This window comes from Ophidiomyces ophidiicola (genome assembly GCF_022830035.1).
Source record: "Ophidiomyces ophidiicola strain CBS 122913 chromosome Unknown scaffold_5, whole genome shotgun sequence".
NCBI lineage: Eukaryota > Fungi > Ascomycota > Eurotiomycetes > Onygenales > Onygenaceae > Ophidiomyces > Ophidiomyces ophidiicola.
In genome coordinates, this window is record NW_026054645.1 from 375,857 (window position 1) to 390,030 (window position 14,174).

General features: G+C 54.7%; 5 protein-coding genes across 5 annotated transcripts; 1 reads left to right on the forward strand and 4 right to left on the reverse strand.

Moving 5' to 3' along the window:
- Window positions 1-175: 175 nt before the first annotated feature.
- On the forward strand, window positions 176-2,194 carry PRS1_1 (ribose-phosphate pyrophosphokinase 1; the record flags this gene model as incomplete). Its single annotated transcript, XM_049251068.1, has 4 exons — window positions 176-550; window positions 622-791; window positions 854-2,109; window positions 2,184-2,194. 4 exons carry the CDS (start codon window positions 176-178, stop codon window positions 2,192-2,194), a joined length of 1,812 nt encoding a protein of 603 aa, XP_049109918.1.
- A 1,052-nt stretch (window positions 2,195-3,246) lies between these two features.
- Window positions 3,247-4,866, reverse strand: LOZ57_001987 (uncharacterized protein; the record flags this gene model as incomplete). The annotated part of the gene is made up of 1 exon (XM_049251069.1): window positions 3,247-4,866. One exon carries the CDS (start codon window positions 4,864-4,866, stop codon window positions 3,247-3,249), a length of 1,620 nt encoding a protein of 539 aa, XP_049109919.1.
- A 511-nt stretch (window positions 4,867-5,377) lies between these two features.
- Window positions 5,378-6,550, reverse strand: MTR3_1 (3'-5'-exoribonuclease; the record flags this gene model as incomplete). Its single annotated transcript, XM_049251070.1, is given in 2 exon segments — window positions 5,378-6,525; window positions 6,544-6,550. The coding sequence occupies 2 exon segments, from the start codon at window positions 6,548-6,550 to the stop codon at window positions 5,378-5,380; spliced, it is 1,155 nt and encodes a 384-aa protein (XP_049109920.1).
- An 839-nt stretch (window positions 6,551-7,389) lies between these two features.
- Window positions 7,390-8,467, reverse strand: MTR3_2 (3'-5'-exoribonuclease; the record flags this gene model as incomplete). The annotated part of the gene is made up of 2 exons (XM_049251071.1): window positions 7,390-8,264; window positions 8,320-8,467. The coding sequence occupies 2 exons, from the start codon at window positions 8,465-8,467 to the stop codon at window positions 7,390-7,392; spliced, it is 1,023 nt and encodes a 340-aa protein (XP_049109921.1).
- Window positions 8,468-9,721: 1,254 nt separating this feature from the next.
- Window positions 9,722-12,811, reverse strand: CHO2 (phosphatidylethanolamine N-methyltransferase; the record flags this gene model as incomplete). Its single annotated transcript, XM_049251072.1, has 4 exons — window positions 9,722-9,778; window positions 9,842-9,932; window positions 9,981-12,543; window positions 12,637-12,811. The coding sequence occupies 4 exons, from the start codon at window positions 12,809-12,811 to the stop codon at window positions 9,722-9,724; spliced, it is 2,886 nt and encodes a 961-aa protein (XP_049109922.1).
- Between the last annotated feature and the right edge of the window lie 1,363 nt (window positions 12,812-14,174).

Sequence of the window (14,174 nt, forward strand, 5' to 3'; positions counted from 1 at the left end):
ACATTCTGCTAAGGCGGTGAAGTGTTTTCTTTACCCCTCAGGATTGGCTGGCGGCGCGCCCTGGGGGAAGCCCTGACATGCGACCTCTGACTCCTACTGCCCCCTCCCTCCAGTGTGTGCGACTCTCTTGTTTTCTCTCTTCTGCGTCCCCGCGTGCGCCCTTGATCTAGCTTCTATGGCGAGCCAGCAACCGCAAGACGATATCGAAGCTTCTGCTGCGTCCGCCGCTCTGCCCGTCCGTACCATGGACCCCGCTGCCGAAGGGGAGACCCCTGCTGCTACGGGCGAGCTCTCTAAGAATGCAGCCAAAAAGGCCGCAAAACAGAAGAAGCAGGCCGCCGAAAAGGCGGGCAAGGCCGCCAATAAGGGGATTGGAAAATCCGAGGCGAAAACACCGGTCGTAAAGGCGCCGAAGAAGAAAATCGAAGGCGCTGCGCAAATCGGTATAGATGTAGCGAAGGAGGATGATTTTGCGGCCTGGTACCAGCAGATACTACTGAAAGGCGATATGCTGGATTATTATGATGTGTCTGGCTGTTTTGTTTTGAAGGTGAGTATAGAATGAATCGCGTCTTCTCCTTTTGGCAGCGACAGTTTGTTAACGTCTTTGCCAAAACGCAGCCCCATTCGTTCTTCATCTGGGAAGAAATACAAAACTGGTTCAACGACAAGATCAAGAAAATGGGAGTAAAAAACTGCTCGTTTCCATTGTTTGTCTCTGAAGATGTTTTAAAGAAGGAGAAGGACCATATTGAAGGATTTGCGGCCGAAGTCGCCTGGGTTACACATGCGTACGTCTATTTGGATGGATTTGGCTCACGGATATCTAAGCTAACATTTCTATTGCCTGCAGTGGAAGCAGCCCATTAGAAAAGAAAATCGCCATTCGCCCAACTTCAGAGACCGTTATGTATCCATACTATGCGAAATGGATCCGAAGCCACCGCGATCTCCCGCTGAAGCTGAACCAATGGAACTCCGTTGTGAGATGGGAGTTCAAGAACCCACAGCCTTTTCTGCGCACGCGTGAATTCCTATGGCAGGAAGGCCACACGGCTCACTTCACTGAATCCGCGGCGCGAGAGGAGGTGCTCCAAATCCTGCAGCATTATGCGCATGTCTATGAGCAGCTCCTTGCCATTCCTGTCATCCAAGGCCAGAAGACGGATAAAGAGAAGTTCGCGGGTGGCCTGTACACTACCACTGTCGAAGGCTACATCCCTGCGACCGGCCGAGGGATCCAGGGGGGTACTTCTCACGGCCTAGGGCAGAACTTTAGCAAAATGTTTGGCATCACAGTGGAGGACCCCACATCCACACAGGATGAGAAGAAGCCACCGCTTCATGTATGGCAGAATTCATGGGGCTTATCCACGCGGACCATTGGTATTATGGTGATGGTGCACAGTGACAACAACGGCTTAGTGCTTCCTCCGCGGGTTGCCGACGTTCAGACCGTCATCGTGCCGGTTGGATTAACGGCGAAGACGCCTGATGACGTGCGCACGTCGATCAACGCTGAAATCGACCATCTGGCCTCTGTTCTTGCCGCGGCGGGCGTGCGCGTCGAGGTGGACAAACGCGAGGGCTACTCCCCCGGCTGGAAGTTCAACGACTGGGAGCTCAAGGGCATTCCGCTCCGGCTCGAATTCGGGCCGGGCGAGTCGGCGGGGGGCTTCGTGACGACGTCGCGGCGCGACGTGCGCGGGAAAGACGGCAAGTCCACGATCCGCGTGGCGGAGCTGGCGACGGCGGTGCCCAAGCTGCTGGAGACCATCCAGGCGGACCTGTACGCGCGGGCGGACGCGGAGTTCCGGTCGCACGTCAAGCTGATCACGCGGTGGGAGGAGTTCTGTCCGGCGCTGAACGACAAGAACTTGTGCATGATCCCGCACTGTCTGACGGAGCAGTGCGAGGACGAGGTCAAGGAGCTGAGCGCGCGCAAGGCCGAGGAGGAGACGGGTGAGACGGTGGATGCGAAAATGCCCAGCATGGGCGCGAAGAGCCTGTGCATTCCGTTTGACCAGCCGGCGGGGATTGAGAAAGGCGTCACCAAGTGCACGAATCCGAAGTGCGCGAGGCTGGCGGAGCAGTGGTGCTTGTTCGGACGTAAGTGTGACTGGTCTCTCTGTGTCTATTGCCGGAACCTGTTGCTAACCCCCGCTTTTTTTTTTATCTTGCAGGTTCTTATTAAACACGGTTGGTGCGTTGAAGTAAATACCCTTGGAGGTGTGGTGTGTGTACGGAGTAACTAGGTAGTACGTAAGGAGTCACGGGGGCGAAGCGACGTCAGACTAGAATTAGTTGGCGATAGCGAATATACTACTACTAGCTAGCCAGCAGTGGTGTGCTGATGTTACTATTACTGCTACTGCCGAGGAGTTGATATCAAGTCACGACGTGCGCAGTCACATTCCCCGCGGATATATATATATATATATATCCTAGTTTCCCACTAAGCAGTTGACACTAGACATGGATGCGGCGTCCCAGCTGGCCGGACAGAAGCTTTTTTCCGCCAAAGGGGAAAACAAAGTCATGCATCCTATCATAATAGATTTGTCGATCCGTCAAAGACAATTAAGAAGAAAAACGTGTTTTTTTTATTTTTTTGCCACGCCCGATACCAAGCGGCGATCGATCACAATCTGACAGAAACGCCCAGAGGCGGGGAGAAAGGAACTAGCTAGTTAGTAAGTAGTTAACTAGTTAGTTGTTTTGGCGCGGAGATATTTTGTGATAGATACTATGCCAAATCGACGCAGCGAGTCCCGAGATCGCGACGATCGAGACTTGCCACACATCGTGCGATGTGTCAGATCGTGGAGCTAGAAAAAAGAGCAAGTAAGAAAAAAAAAAGAAAAGGCAGATCTCGTTGGCTGCAGGGCATGTGTGTATGCAATAATGCGTGCAGATTCACCGCACTTTACGCGAAACCGGAGGCGAAAAGCTGCACTGATCAGCGAGCTCACTAGCGAATACGTTAGTTACGTTGTCAGCTACGCCATCCTCTCAGATGCATGCATCGGTGGCAATGAAGTAGATTAGTCTAAAACTAGAGGGACTGTATGAGATGTAAATGCTCCGTATATGTATGTATGTACAATAATGCGCCGCGTGGAATACGACAAAAATTCAGATAATAAAGGGAGTGTGTGGCAGTAAAAGGCGAAAACAAAAAAAAAAAAAAAAGGGGGCGGTGGGGAAGCAATAATGGAGTATGCAGAACTCATGGACGTGCGCTTGCTAGTAGACCCGCGACCGTTGCCAGCTCGACGGGTCCTCGCCCCGGCACAGCGCTGCGGCGGGCTGGGGCGCGTTCTCGGCAGGAGGTACAGCGACGCAGGGGATTCTGTATCGCGGCGGAGAGGACACGCAGGCATTATTATTATTATTATTGTTGGCGCGGCGGTCGGGGCTGGTGGTGTGCAGGGTGTGCGACTGCGAGAGCTTGCGGCCGAGGCTGGACACGCTGCTGGGGAGGTAGGACCAGCGCGACGAATCGGGGGTGTCGACGGCCGTGGTCGTCGTCGTCGTCGTGGTGGTGGAGGTGGCTTTGGAGAGACGTTTCTGCGTGTCGAGGGAGCGCCGGCTCGGCGGCGGCGGCGGCGGGCGATGGCGAGGATGGCCAGGGTCGTAATACTGCGGCGGCTCGGCGACGACCACGACGTTGGTGGTGTCGAGGGACGGGCGGGCCAGGGGGTACGTGGTGTGGTGTGGGCGCGGGCGGGCGCGGTCGTGGTCGTAGTAGTAGGCCGGGTCCGACTCTAATCCTTTGAGAGCAGGGATGGACAGCTCGCGCGGCGTCGGCGAGTCGCGCATAAGCTTTCGTGCCCTGAACGAGAGGTGTTTTTCCTTGCGGGAGAAATTCCGGCTGGGTGGGGTGGCGATCCCGCGGTCGACAGACGGTCGGGCACGATGATCCTCCAGCAGCGACGCGGGCGAGGGCGAGGGCGAGAGCGAGGGCACGGCGGTGTCATCGTCGTCGTCGTCGTCGTCGTCGGACTGGATGTGGCGGAAGGCGTCGTGCGAGTTGATTTCGCGGATGATGGCGTCCTGCAGCGTCTCGAAGGTGGGGTGGGCGTCGAGGGAGTGCAGGGACTCGTAGGCCTGCTTGAACAGGTTCATGATCTCCTGCACCTCGGCGGCGGGCATCTTCAGCGACGGCGCGTGGCTGGCGACCGACACGGGGCTGCTGACGAGGTCGCGGTCGGCGTGGCGGCGGCGGGGGGCATCGTGCGCTGGGGCCGCGGCGGGCTGGGTGGCCAGCTTGACGAAGCCGGAGCGCGGGGCGGCGCGGTCGAGGTCGATGGAGAGGTCGTGGCGGTTCTTGCGCGCGGCAAAGGAGCGCGGGCGCGGAGGCAGCGGGAAGTCGTACTGCGTGGTGGTCTCGCGGCCGGCGGCGGGCTTCAGTGTGTCTGCGGCTTCGTCCGGGAGCTGTGGCGGCTGTCTGGTCCTGGACGCCCTGGGAGCAGCACCGGCGGGTCGCGGCTGGCGCTGGCGCTGGCGCTGGAGGTTGCGGTCGGCGATGTGCTCGTTGTACAGCACGGCGGCGGCGGCGGCGGCGGTGACGGGCGGCGCGAGGAGGGCGTCGAGCACGTCGACATGGCGGCTGGCACGGCGCGGGCAGGGTGCGGGCGGCGGGTGCTGGAGCTGGTGCTGGAGCTGGTGCTGGTGCTGGTACTGAGGCTGGGGGTGCTGGGAGAGCTGGCTGGGGCGCGGGCGACGACGGCGGCGGCAGCAGCAGCAGCGCCTGTCGAGCAGCAGGGCCGGGTCGAGGGCCGGCGGGCCGGCGGGCGCGGCGGTGGCGGCGGGAGCCAGGCACGGGGGGTGGTCGACGGCGAGGAGCTTCTTGAGGCCGCCCATAGTGACAACTAGCTAGCAGAGCAGCGCAGCGCAGCGCAGCGCAGCAGGCAGAGCCAGAGCGCGGGAGGAGAATAATAAATAAAAAAAAAAAAAAAACGAGCGGCGGGCGCGCGAGCTTAAGAGTGGGTTTGGGTTGGCTTTACGCGCCCGGCGATCCTGCGCTCGGAAGGCGTCCCGGCGGTGGCAATAGGAGTAGGCATGGCTAGGCTAGGTACCTCAACCCGCCGTAGTGCTCCGTACTATCGCTAGGTACCGACTCCGTACACTCCGTTCCCGCCGTTGCGCCCGCCACGCCCGCCCGCCACGCCTGGCCCGCCCGCGGCCTTCCTTCGCGCTGGGCATCAGCGCGCCCGTCCATGTGGCTGGCCTGTCTGCGGCCGAGAGTCGGCGATCTGTTGTATTATTATTATTAGGATGGCGAGCATGGGAGCCCTGTCCGGCCGGGCTAGTGGCAGTAAGGTAAGATTGTCAACTACTAGTTAGTTCGTTACTCCGTGCTAATAACTAACTACTACTCAATCACGATGTACTCGCGCGCCCGCCGCGGATTCTCCTCCACCGCACTCCACGGCACCGCCAGGTATCGCCGCACGGCCTCGCCCGCACGCTCACCCCTCCCTCGCTCCGGCACCCCCGCTGGCGCCCGCCGAAACGCCTGCGACCCGGGCCCAAACAGCGCCAGGTTGACCGCCTGCTCGGCCTTGCCAATCGCCGCCGCGCTGCGCGGGTTCAGCCAGTTGCGCGGCGCGTGCGGCTCCATGTCCGTGATCACGATCTGCGGCACCCGCGCCGGCCGCCACGCCGCCAGTCCCGCGTTGTTGTTGCTGTCGTCGTCGTAGGATGGCCGGTCCATCAACGACAACGACGACGACGACGTTGACGACGCCAGCGAGATTGTGTCGCCGGGCGAGCTGGCGATGGTATTCTTATTCTTGTTATTCTTCTCCGCGGGATCGCTGGCGCGGGCCAGCAGCGGGGCCCGTGGGACCGGGGGATCGCTCGACGTCACCGCGTGCTCCTGCGCCAATCTCCAGCCCTGCGTGTTCTTGTTCTTGTTCTGCTGATGGTGGCCTGGCCACGGCCGCAGGGGCAGCTCGCGGAAAAGCGTCTCGTCCCGCCCGCCCATCGTCGTGAATGCTGCCGCTCCCCAGCCGTTGCTGCTGCTGCTGCCAGACCCTGCCGCTGCCGCTGTCACGGGTGCAACCGCAATGATCTCCAGGTCGCTGGTGATCCCGCCCACCCTGCTCAGCGAACACTCGTCATCCCCTAATCCCAGTTTGCGCCGTTTACTCTCCGCCGCCAGATCCGCCGCCGCTGGCCGTTTGGTCGAGAGCGCCATCCTGCGCTTGATCGCAAGCGGGACGTCGTCGTCGTCATCGTCATTCTCATAATCACCATCGTTCTCGTGACCGTCGCACGCCTGCCGCTGAAGACTATTCTCCTTATTCGCCGTGTACTCCTCTCTTCCCGTGGCCGTCTCCAATTTCACCGATGCCTTGCGCTGTCGACACGCTGCTGCTGCTGCTGCTGCTGCATCCCCAGGGTTCCGACCCGTCGTCGTCGTCGTCGTCATCTTGCTATTATTAACTTTCGACGAGCTCTTCGCCCGCCCGCCGCTCTTGCTTGCCGCCGCCTTGCCCTTGCCGTGGCTGCCCGCCGCTGCGAGACCGCCGCCACCCTCCATCATACCCGTGAGAATCGCCCCCGTGGGAATGTTCAACGCCCCGCTCTCGATCGCCCGCTTCAGCCGCGTAAATCGCATCCGCGCCGCCGGCGGGTTGATGTTCACCGCTTGCCCGACCGCATTGAAATCAATCTGCCAGAAGCCATGTCGGTCAGTCTTGTACCACCACAATCAAAAACTATATTTCCCGTGGCCAGGGCTGGAGGCACTGCTATGGAGCGGAGCAGAGACTCACAGCCTTGTAGTCGGACTTTTGCAGGCAGATGTACAGGAACCAAAGGTTCACGTCCAGCTGCAGTTTTGAAGGCATACCTCAAAAGATAAAATGTTGTTCTTGTCTTCTCAAGTCTGTTCCTGCCAAAATCCCACGAGAGAGAGAGAAAAAAAAAAGCAAATTTTTGTGTTTTTCAAAAAAAAATATATGCTGTCTGCGTGGGTGAGGTTCGCCGAGAAACAAACAACTTTTGGAGGTATCACAGCCGCCAGGTGATCAAAAGTTAAGCGCCGGTTAACCAGGACAAGCGGCGTGTCAAAGAACATACCGGTTCAAAAAAGAACCCTTCTTCAGCTGCCCAAAGAATCCTGATGTGGAACTCCCCAGTTCCATGCCCCAATGTCTCACTCGGCGCTGCAGACAAGCGTCACACTGGTAATTTTCGCTGCCACAAGCAAAAAGGCGATAAGGAACTTCAGAAACAGGTGTTCTGATAGATGGAGAGTAAAGAGAGGGGAAGAAGCAAGCATTCCAAAAAAATGCCTGCTGGTGTTAGAATCACTTAGACCCAGAACAAGGCTTCTTTTAACCTTGCAAAAGAGAACAAATATAGAATGAATTCATGTCATAGCTGCATATCTTCACCATTATCATCACCAGGTGCTGCTGCTGCCTTGCCACCAGCATGACCATCCGCATACCGCTGCGCAGACTCCTTCACGGCTTCCACCAGCACCCCATGGGCCGCGCAGGCAGAGTCCACCGCACCATCCACCAGCGCATCATACCCCACGCCAACCACATCCCCCTTCAGCCACACCTCTGTAACTTCCTCCCGCGCCGGCATGTATCCCACCACACACAGAGAAGCAATCCCACGGTGCTCCGACGGGTCCGGGTCCAGCACAACACGCCGGCGCGGCGGTGACCCATTGGCGCCCGTCCAGCCGTCTTTCTCATCCTCCTCAACGACAACAGCAGCGGCGACTCCACCCGTCAGAAGATCCAAGCAGTCGATGCGCGCGTCGGCAATGGCCGCCGCCGCCGCCGTGATGCAGTTGGCCAGCACGCTCATCAGCCCCCAGCCGTCGACGCCGCCCAGCGGGCCGGAGCTCAGCGAGTCGCCGCCCCACCACCGGTCGTCTTCGCCCTCGAGCACGTTGATCGTCACGTCCAGCCCGCTCTTGGGCCAGCGATCGCCGATGAGCATGCCGCCCAGCGCGTTCTCCAGATGCACGGCCAGATCGCGCTCCGGCATGTCGCGCTGGTGGCCTCGCCGCTTTCGCGACGCGAACGGCGCGAATTTGATGTGTGCGGAGAGCAGCAGGTTTGGGGAAAAGGGTGCGGAGCGGGGGAGCGGTTTGGGGCCGTGGACGGTGCAGATGAGCTTGAGGGACGAGGTGGGGGGGATGAGCGTCTTCGACTTGTATGAAACGTCGCCCGGCTGCAATTCGAGGTACGCAGACCCCGACGCCGAGGGGATGACCCCGGTTCTTAAAACTGCATTTGCAAAAAGTCAGCAACATTACTACTAGGCTCTGCCGCTGCTGCGTACATATTTTCCTGAGCTCGTTTGCTTTTCGCGTCCGGCGTGGCCGCTCGAACGCGCTCGACTTTTCATTCCCGGCCGACGATAGCGACGAAGTAAAAACGGGAGCTCGAGTGCCTCCGGGGGGCCCGTTTATTCGTCTTTTATCCGCCATTCTCTGCGCTCGCTGTATGGGATCGCCGTTGTGGTTTGCGAAGGTCTAAAGGTGAGCCATGTTTGCATAGTTTGGGATAGTGATTAGTCATTTTATACCAAGCCGGAATTGGTTAGTGCCGGGGCACTGTTGTTCCGATACTGACACTTAAAAATTGCTGGTGCGATTCTTCAATTTCTCTCAACCAGGTTGACACCACCACGACTCTACGCAACGAGGCCCAAAGATGAGTATGTACACCTTTCTCCCTACTATTTTAAAGTATCCTTTGTTTCATGAGGAAACCAAACCAAAAGTTCTTTCCTGGAGACCTTCCATGATCCTTCAGAACATGCACTACCATCTGACCCTTCCTACCCACAAAATCTTCACTCGTTAACCTCAAAACATCGGGACAATGCTGATTGTGGGATCAATAGTGCTAGTCTTTGCAGCTCATGTTATGTCCTGTATTGATATTCGTAAGGTATGAACTATTTCTCCCTAGCTTATTTTCCCCATGTCACTATTATGATGAGAAACAATTTTTTTCAGTTCTGCTTCTGCAACTACATTGAAGAAAACCAAATACCAAGTAACGATCCTGATTACACATATTTATATATATGCTGGCTATATTAATTCTGCTGTTCCTTTTTTATACGATCAAGCCCTCGCTAACAAGTTAAAGACCTAAACTGTAGGAGTATTCACCGCCATATGCCACCGTTGTTATCTGGGATTACGCGAGTTGGATATGGAACAAATGGTTGGTTTACTCATGTATAATTATTCAAACTGGCAACCCGCCTACCCGCAATTGCAGCATTTTCGCCTTTCACTCTGGCCTCCCTCACTTTACCAACCTCCCCCTGGGTATATATGTCTAAAATTACTCTGTTCTTAGAGTAGGAAGTAATAGAAATTAGTAATATATACATAGTCGTCCAATCGTGGATTGAAATTGACTCTGATCAACATCAGTTCTTGTAGCAAAACCGACCAACAACCACCAATCAAAGTTGGAAAAAAAACAAAACTTTTTCTGAAGGCTTCTATAGGACTGGCGGCACAGTGCTTCGTAACTGGAAGCCCACCAAGGCCAATGTCTCTATCAGTCAGTGTATAATCATAGTTTCTGGACTGCCTTCGTGTATGAACGAGTACTCGATATCCGGTGCAAAACTCCTTAAAAAATTATATCACGTCTCTTCGTAAGGTCGATCGAGAGGCAGAGAAATAGGAACGGCGGTGATTGAGATTATGACAATGGGATCAGTCTTCTCGGGTTGGCGTGGTCGTCCCACCCGAACCAGACATGCTATAAGGAGCCTATTAAATCTGTTAACAATTTGTTCTTCAGAAGTCCCAAAAGCACACAAAGGGCCAGCGTACGAGAACTTTCTTAGCATTGCAGATGCGCCATGCCAAATTACGAACGTTGCCATCAGCACGTACTACCTCAGGAGCGAACTCGATGCCAAACCTATAAAATATCAGCCTAGAAACCCAACCATAAAGGATACGAACTTACATATGTTGCACCGCAAACACAACCCTCTTCGCGTATTTACTGTCTCTATCCACTTGGGAGCCAAAGGCTTCTTCGGGGGTTTGTGGGGCAATTTCCGGGTCTCTATCCAAACAATTCTGAACAATGGGTAGTAGAGCGCCTTCGATGGCAGGTCGAACAACGACGTAGTTGTCTAACGGAACTTCGTCCTCGGAAAACTTTGCAATGCGGATTTCAAACGGCCGGGATATTGCCATTACGTTGTGCTTCCCATTGTGATGATACCTAAATTCGAACACGCCCTGATTCCACCATAACTTGTCTCCTGAGAAAACAATTTCCCCAGAGGCAACTTCACGAGCCCTACCGTTCTTGTCTTTCACGGTTTTAATAACAATGTCACTGCTCACAAGCCCAGTTTCACTGGTTGACGAATCGAAAGCACCTTCGTTAGTGGCTATCCACCGCCCCTGTGATGAAACTTTGGTAATCTCTCGAGATGAGTTATGGGTAACCATATACAATCCAACCCAGTCCTTTTTACTATGGTTCATGGCGGCAGTCCATTTGACCCTAATCGGAGCCCCGTATTCGAGAACTAAATCTTCCGTGTTTGCAGAGCTTCGCGGCTTTTCTTTTCCCGCACCAGTCGGCTTGTCGGATTGAGACAATCGCGTACCTTCGATGGTTAGAGAATAGTCTTTCATTTCATAACCGGCAAGATCGGGTTCCAAACGCGTAACAGTGACTCTGGCTGGGTATTTGTGAAAGAGTGCTGTAGTGTCCTTCACAAGGGTGGAGACGCCAGCGGTAAGTCTGGGCCCCGCTGTATCAATAACCTCTTCCACAAATTCAATAGACTCGTCAAGAATTTTATCAACGCTTCCCTGAAGTTGCTTGAAGGAGTTTGGAAGAGACCTTTTGATGCTTTTAACTAGTCCGGCATCACGTCGCAAGCTTCTTCCATAAAGCTTTTGCATATGAGGGCGTTCCACCAGCTGAATAAACGCAATGCTTAGAGTGTGGCTAAGTAGCGCAACAAAAATCATTGCCCGGCTGTTTGTCAACAAAACAGCGCCCCATACTCCTGCAAGTCCAAGAACGCGTTCGGGGTTATTCAAGAAGCGGTAAATACCGCTGTATGTTAACTTGGGAGATTCATCATAGAAGAAATCACCGAAGAACCAGCCGAATTCGCCCAGGGATTCATAGATGCTGATAGATGTCCATATCTGTAACGCAACTAAGCCCACACCTAGCACATGTCGCAATATCGCCAGCCCGTAGCCCCAGTCTTGGGGTAAAGTGTACATCTTCCAAGTAGCAGCGATGAAACTAGCATAGCAAGTGGTCATGCTCAAGTGGTAAACACCCTTCCATTGTCTCCAAGCTTCGTCCTGACCTTCGCCAAACTTGACAAAATGCCTGGTCCAGGATTTTCGGACTGATTGACGGTTCAAGATGTAGCCAACACCAGCGGAATACCATATTCTCCACAATGCAGCGTTGAGGACGAAAAGAAACTGGTAGACGGGGGTTGACGGGGTTAAGATCGTGAGGGCGAAGAAAAGTAATTGGATGAGGAGAACCGATAGATCAGTCACCCGATGGAGATCCATGCTGCCGATCAGAGTATGTGTTGAGCGCGGTTGCGGTGCAGACTGGAATCCAATTGGAGGAGTCATGTCGCTATTGAAGGAGTTTGATCTGGATCCATTATATTCCAGCGCAGAGTTGTCGGGGTCGACAGTGCGGCGCCTGGGGGGAGGAGCGTTGTATGTCTTTTCAATATGCGGGTTCTCCACAAGGACTAAAAAGGCAAACTGAGCCGCATGTGCTACAATTGAGATAAATAGCACCTTGTAGCTGGCAGCCATCAGCGAGATCCCATAGTATCCAGCATAGCCAACCGAATACATCGGGTGCGGTGCCATTTCAAAGACCCCATCAAAGGTCAAGTCTTGGTCGATCAGATAAAAGAAATCACCCCAATACCAAGCAAAGTCTTTCACCACACGGTGCGCATCCAGTTTAACCCATAGGTTGAATAGAACAAGACTCAGTCCAGCGAACCAACGCAGCACCATAACAAAAAACCCCTCGCCTGCAGGGCGACTTCCACAGGCGACCGCAAATAAGCAATACGAGGTGAAATCGCACATTAAAATCAAATCGACAACCCTCCTGAAAACAAGCCAAGTGTTATATTCAAGGGGCGCGTTTTCAAATGAGTAATCTTCTGGGATTTTCGTCTCAAGTTCACGCTTAATAAAACGATATATAAACGGATGAGGGTTTTCGCCAGTAGATGGATCCACAAATAGTTTCAGCTTTCGGGCCCAAAGAATGAGAGTCCGATGGTTTGATTGCATGTGTAACAGCCATCCTATGCCGACGTTGTATGCCGCCCGCCAGAAGAGAAATAAGAGTGCGAACATGGGCACGCGAAGGAATGATGGAAGGTATAACAGCAGTGAGATATGAATGGCAAGAATTGAGAGAACCAGAATATCCGAAAAGTTCTTTGGCTCCGAGGGAGAAAGTAGCTGCGACACCATATCGCGGGTATGTGGAACGGTGAACACTAGTAGCGTCGTGTCAGCTATTTGCTTCGTGCGCCGCCCGCATTTTGACATATAAGTGTAGTAAGCGCCGGGGTTGTTTTGAAAAGACCTACCAGTACCATCTGCAGTCCTCCCAAACGTCTTGTTCTCTGGCTCTTTTTCAGCCGACTCATCTGTCCGCATTTTGTTCATAACCGGCTCTAGCGTCGCCGACGACGCTTTTGCGCGAGAGGCCAGGGTTTTCCTTTCTCGGAGTCCATCGCTCGCTCCGGACACTGACTCTGCCATGATACTTCCTGCTCCTTGCGATAACAATGCGGGTTAAGCCGCAGAAATGCGGTGCTGGCGGGAGGGTCAAGTTGAATTGACTTGGACGTCGAGCCGTGTCACTCTGGTCCGGTGTATGAGGGTGTGCCGGCGGGGGTAACGGGAAAGACGAGGAAGAGTATCGACGAAAGTACTGGACATGGGGGTTTTGTGCCTGGCCGGTGCATGCAGTCTGCGCTCGCCCGTCCGTTAGTTATTGGTGGGTGTCGCAGTCGAAACCGCCGGAAGCGAGTCAACACCGCTCTTGGCAAGAACATGTGGAAGGTTACCAAGTGTCAACATCTCGCTGTCATCAACTGCGATGCCCACAGTCAGACCCATCACCCATCGCACGACGGCCTGACCACGGCATTTATCCGCACAGTCGCTCTCTGAGAGTACTCCTTACTCAGTCATCCAGTCAATTTCCATCTGCCGAATTTGAATTCTGGCTGCAGTGTCACCATCCTAGTTGCACAAGGCGGCCAGCGGACCGCAGCTGATCCCTTCGGCCGTGATCGAAATCGAAAAAGGAACGGAATCTGCGTCACCTTGGCTTCTGCTCTATCTTTGTCTGCCTACGCTGAAGCGTACGAACCCGACGCTACGCGGGTAGGGGTAAGCAAGTACTCCGATCGAGTTCCGTCGAATGGCTCTTCACCGCATCAGACTGAGTTTTGAGGCTGGTATCTTGACACCCCATCCTTGCCTTGTCCTGACTTGTGACCCCGCGAACGTAAGGCCGTGGACAACCTGGAGGCGATCATCTGAGCGGAGTGATGGATCAGTTGTAATGAGCAACTGACTGCTTTTTCTTCACAATCCCCAATGCTCCGTTTGTGCTGTTGGCCTTCTCTTCTCCATTGCCCTATTTTCTACGAGGTCTGGTACTGCTCATTGGTATCCCCCTCCTTCAAAGCGCCCCGATCTAGATCCAAAGGGAATAAATACACCGTGCTCCTTCGGTCCTTCTTTAGTTCATACAGTGGACCCTCGACAGTGGGGATTAGCAGCAAGAGCACGGAGTACTCCGTACGGCTCCATACTCCGTGCGCACTCGAGCAGCTCTTCACCAGGCGAGTGAGTTTTGCTACAAACTATTCCACTGTAATCCTCAGGCTTCTCATCGTAATGAAATATGCCGTTGATCACTTGTGCGCTTAAGCGGTTCAGTGACGACGCTAGATAGCGGGAACACCCGCGCGGCCGATTAGTTATATAATATCACGACTTGATTATCTAACATGCTTATGTAGTTAACTCAAGGAGCTCAGATGCCACCCAAAATAAACATTGAACCGCCTGCAGCCCAAGACCACAACCCGGATCGAGCAGCTATTTATTT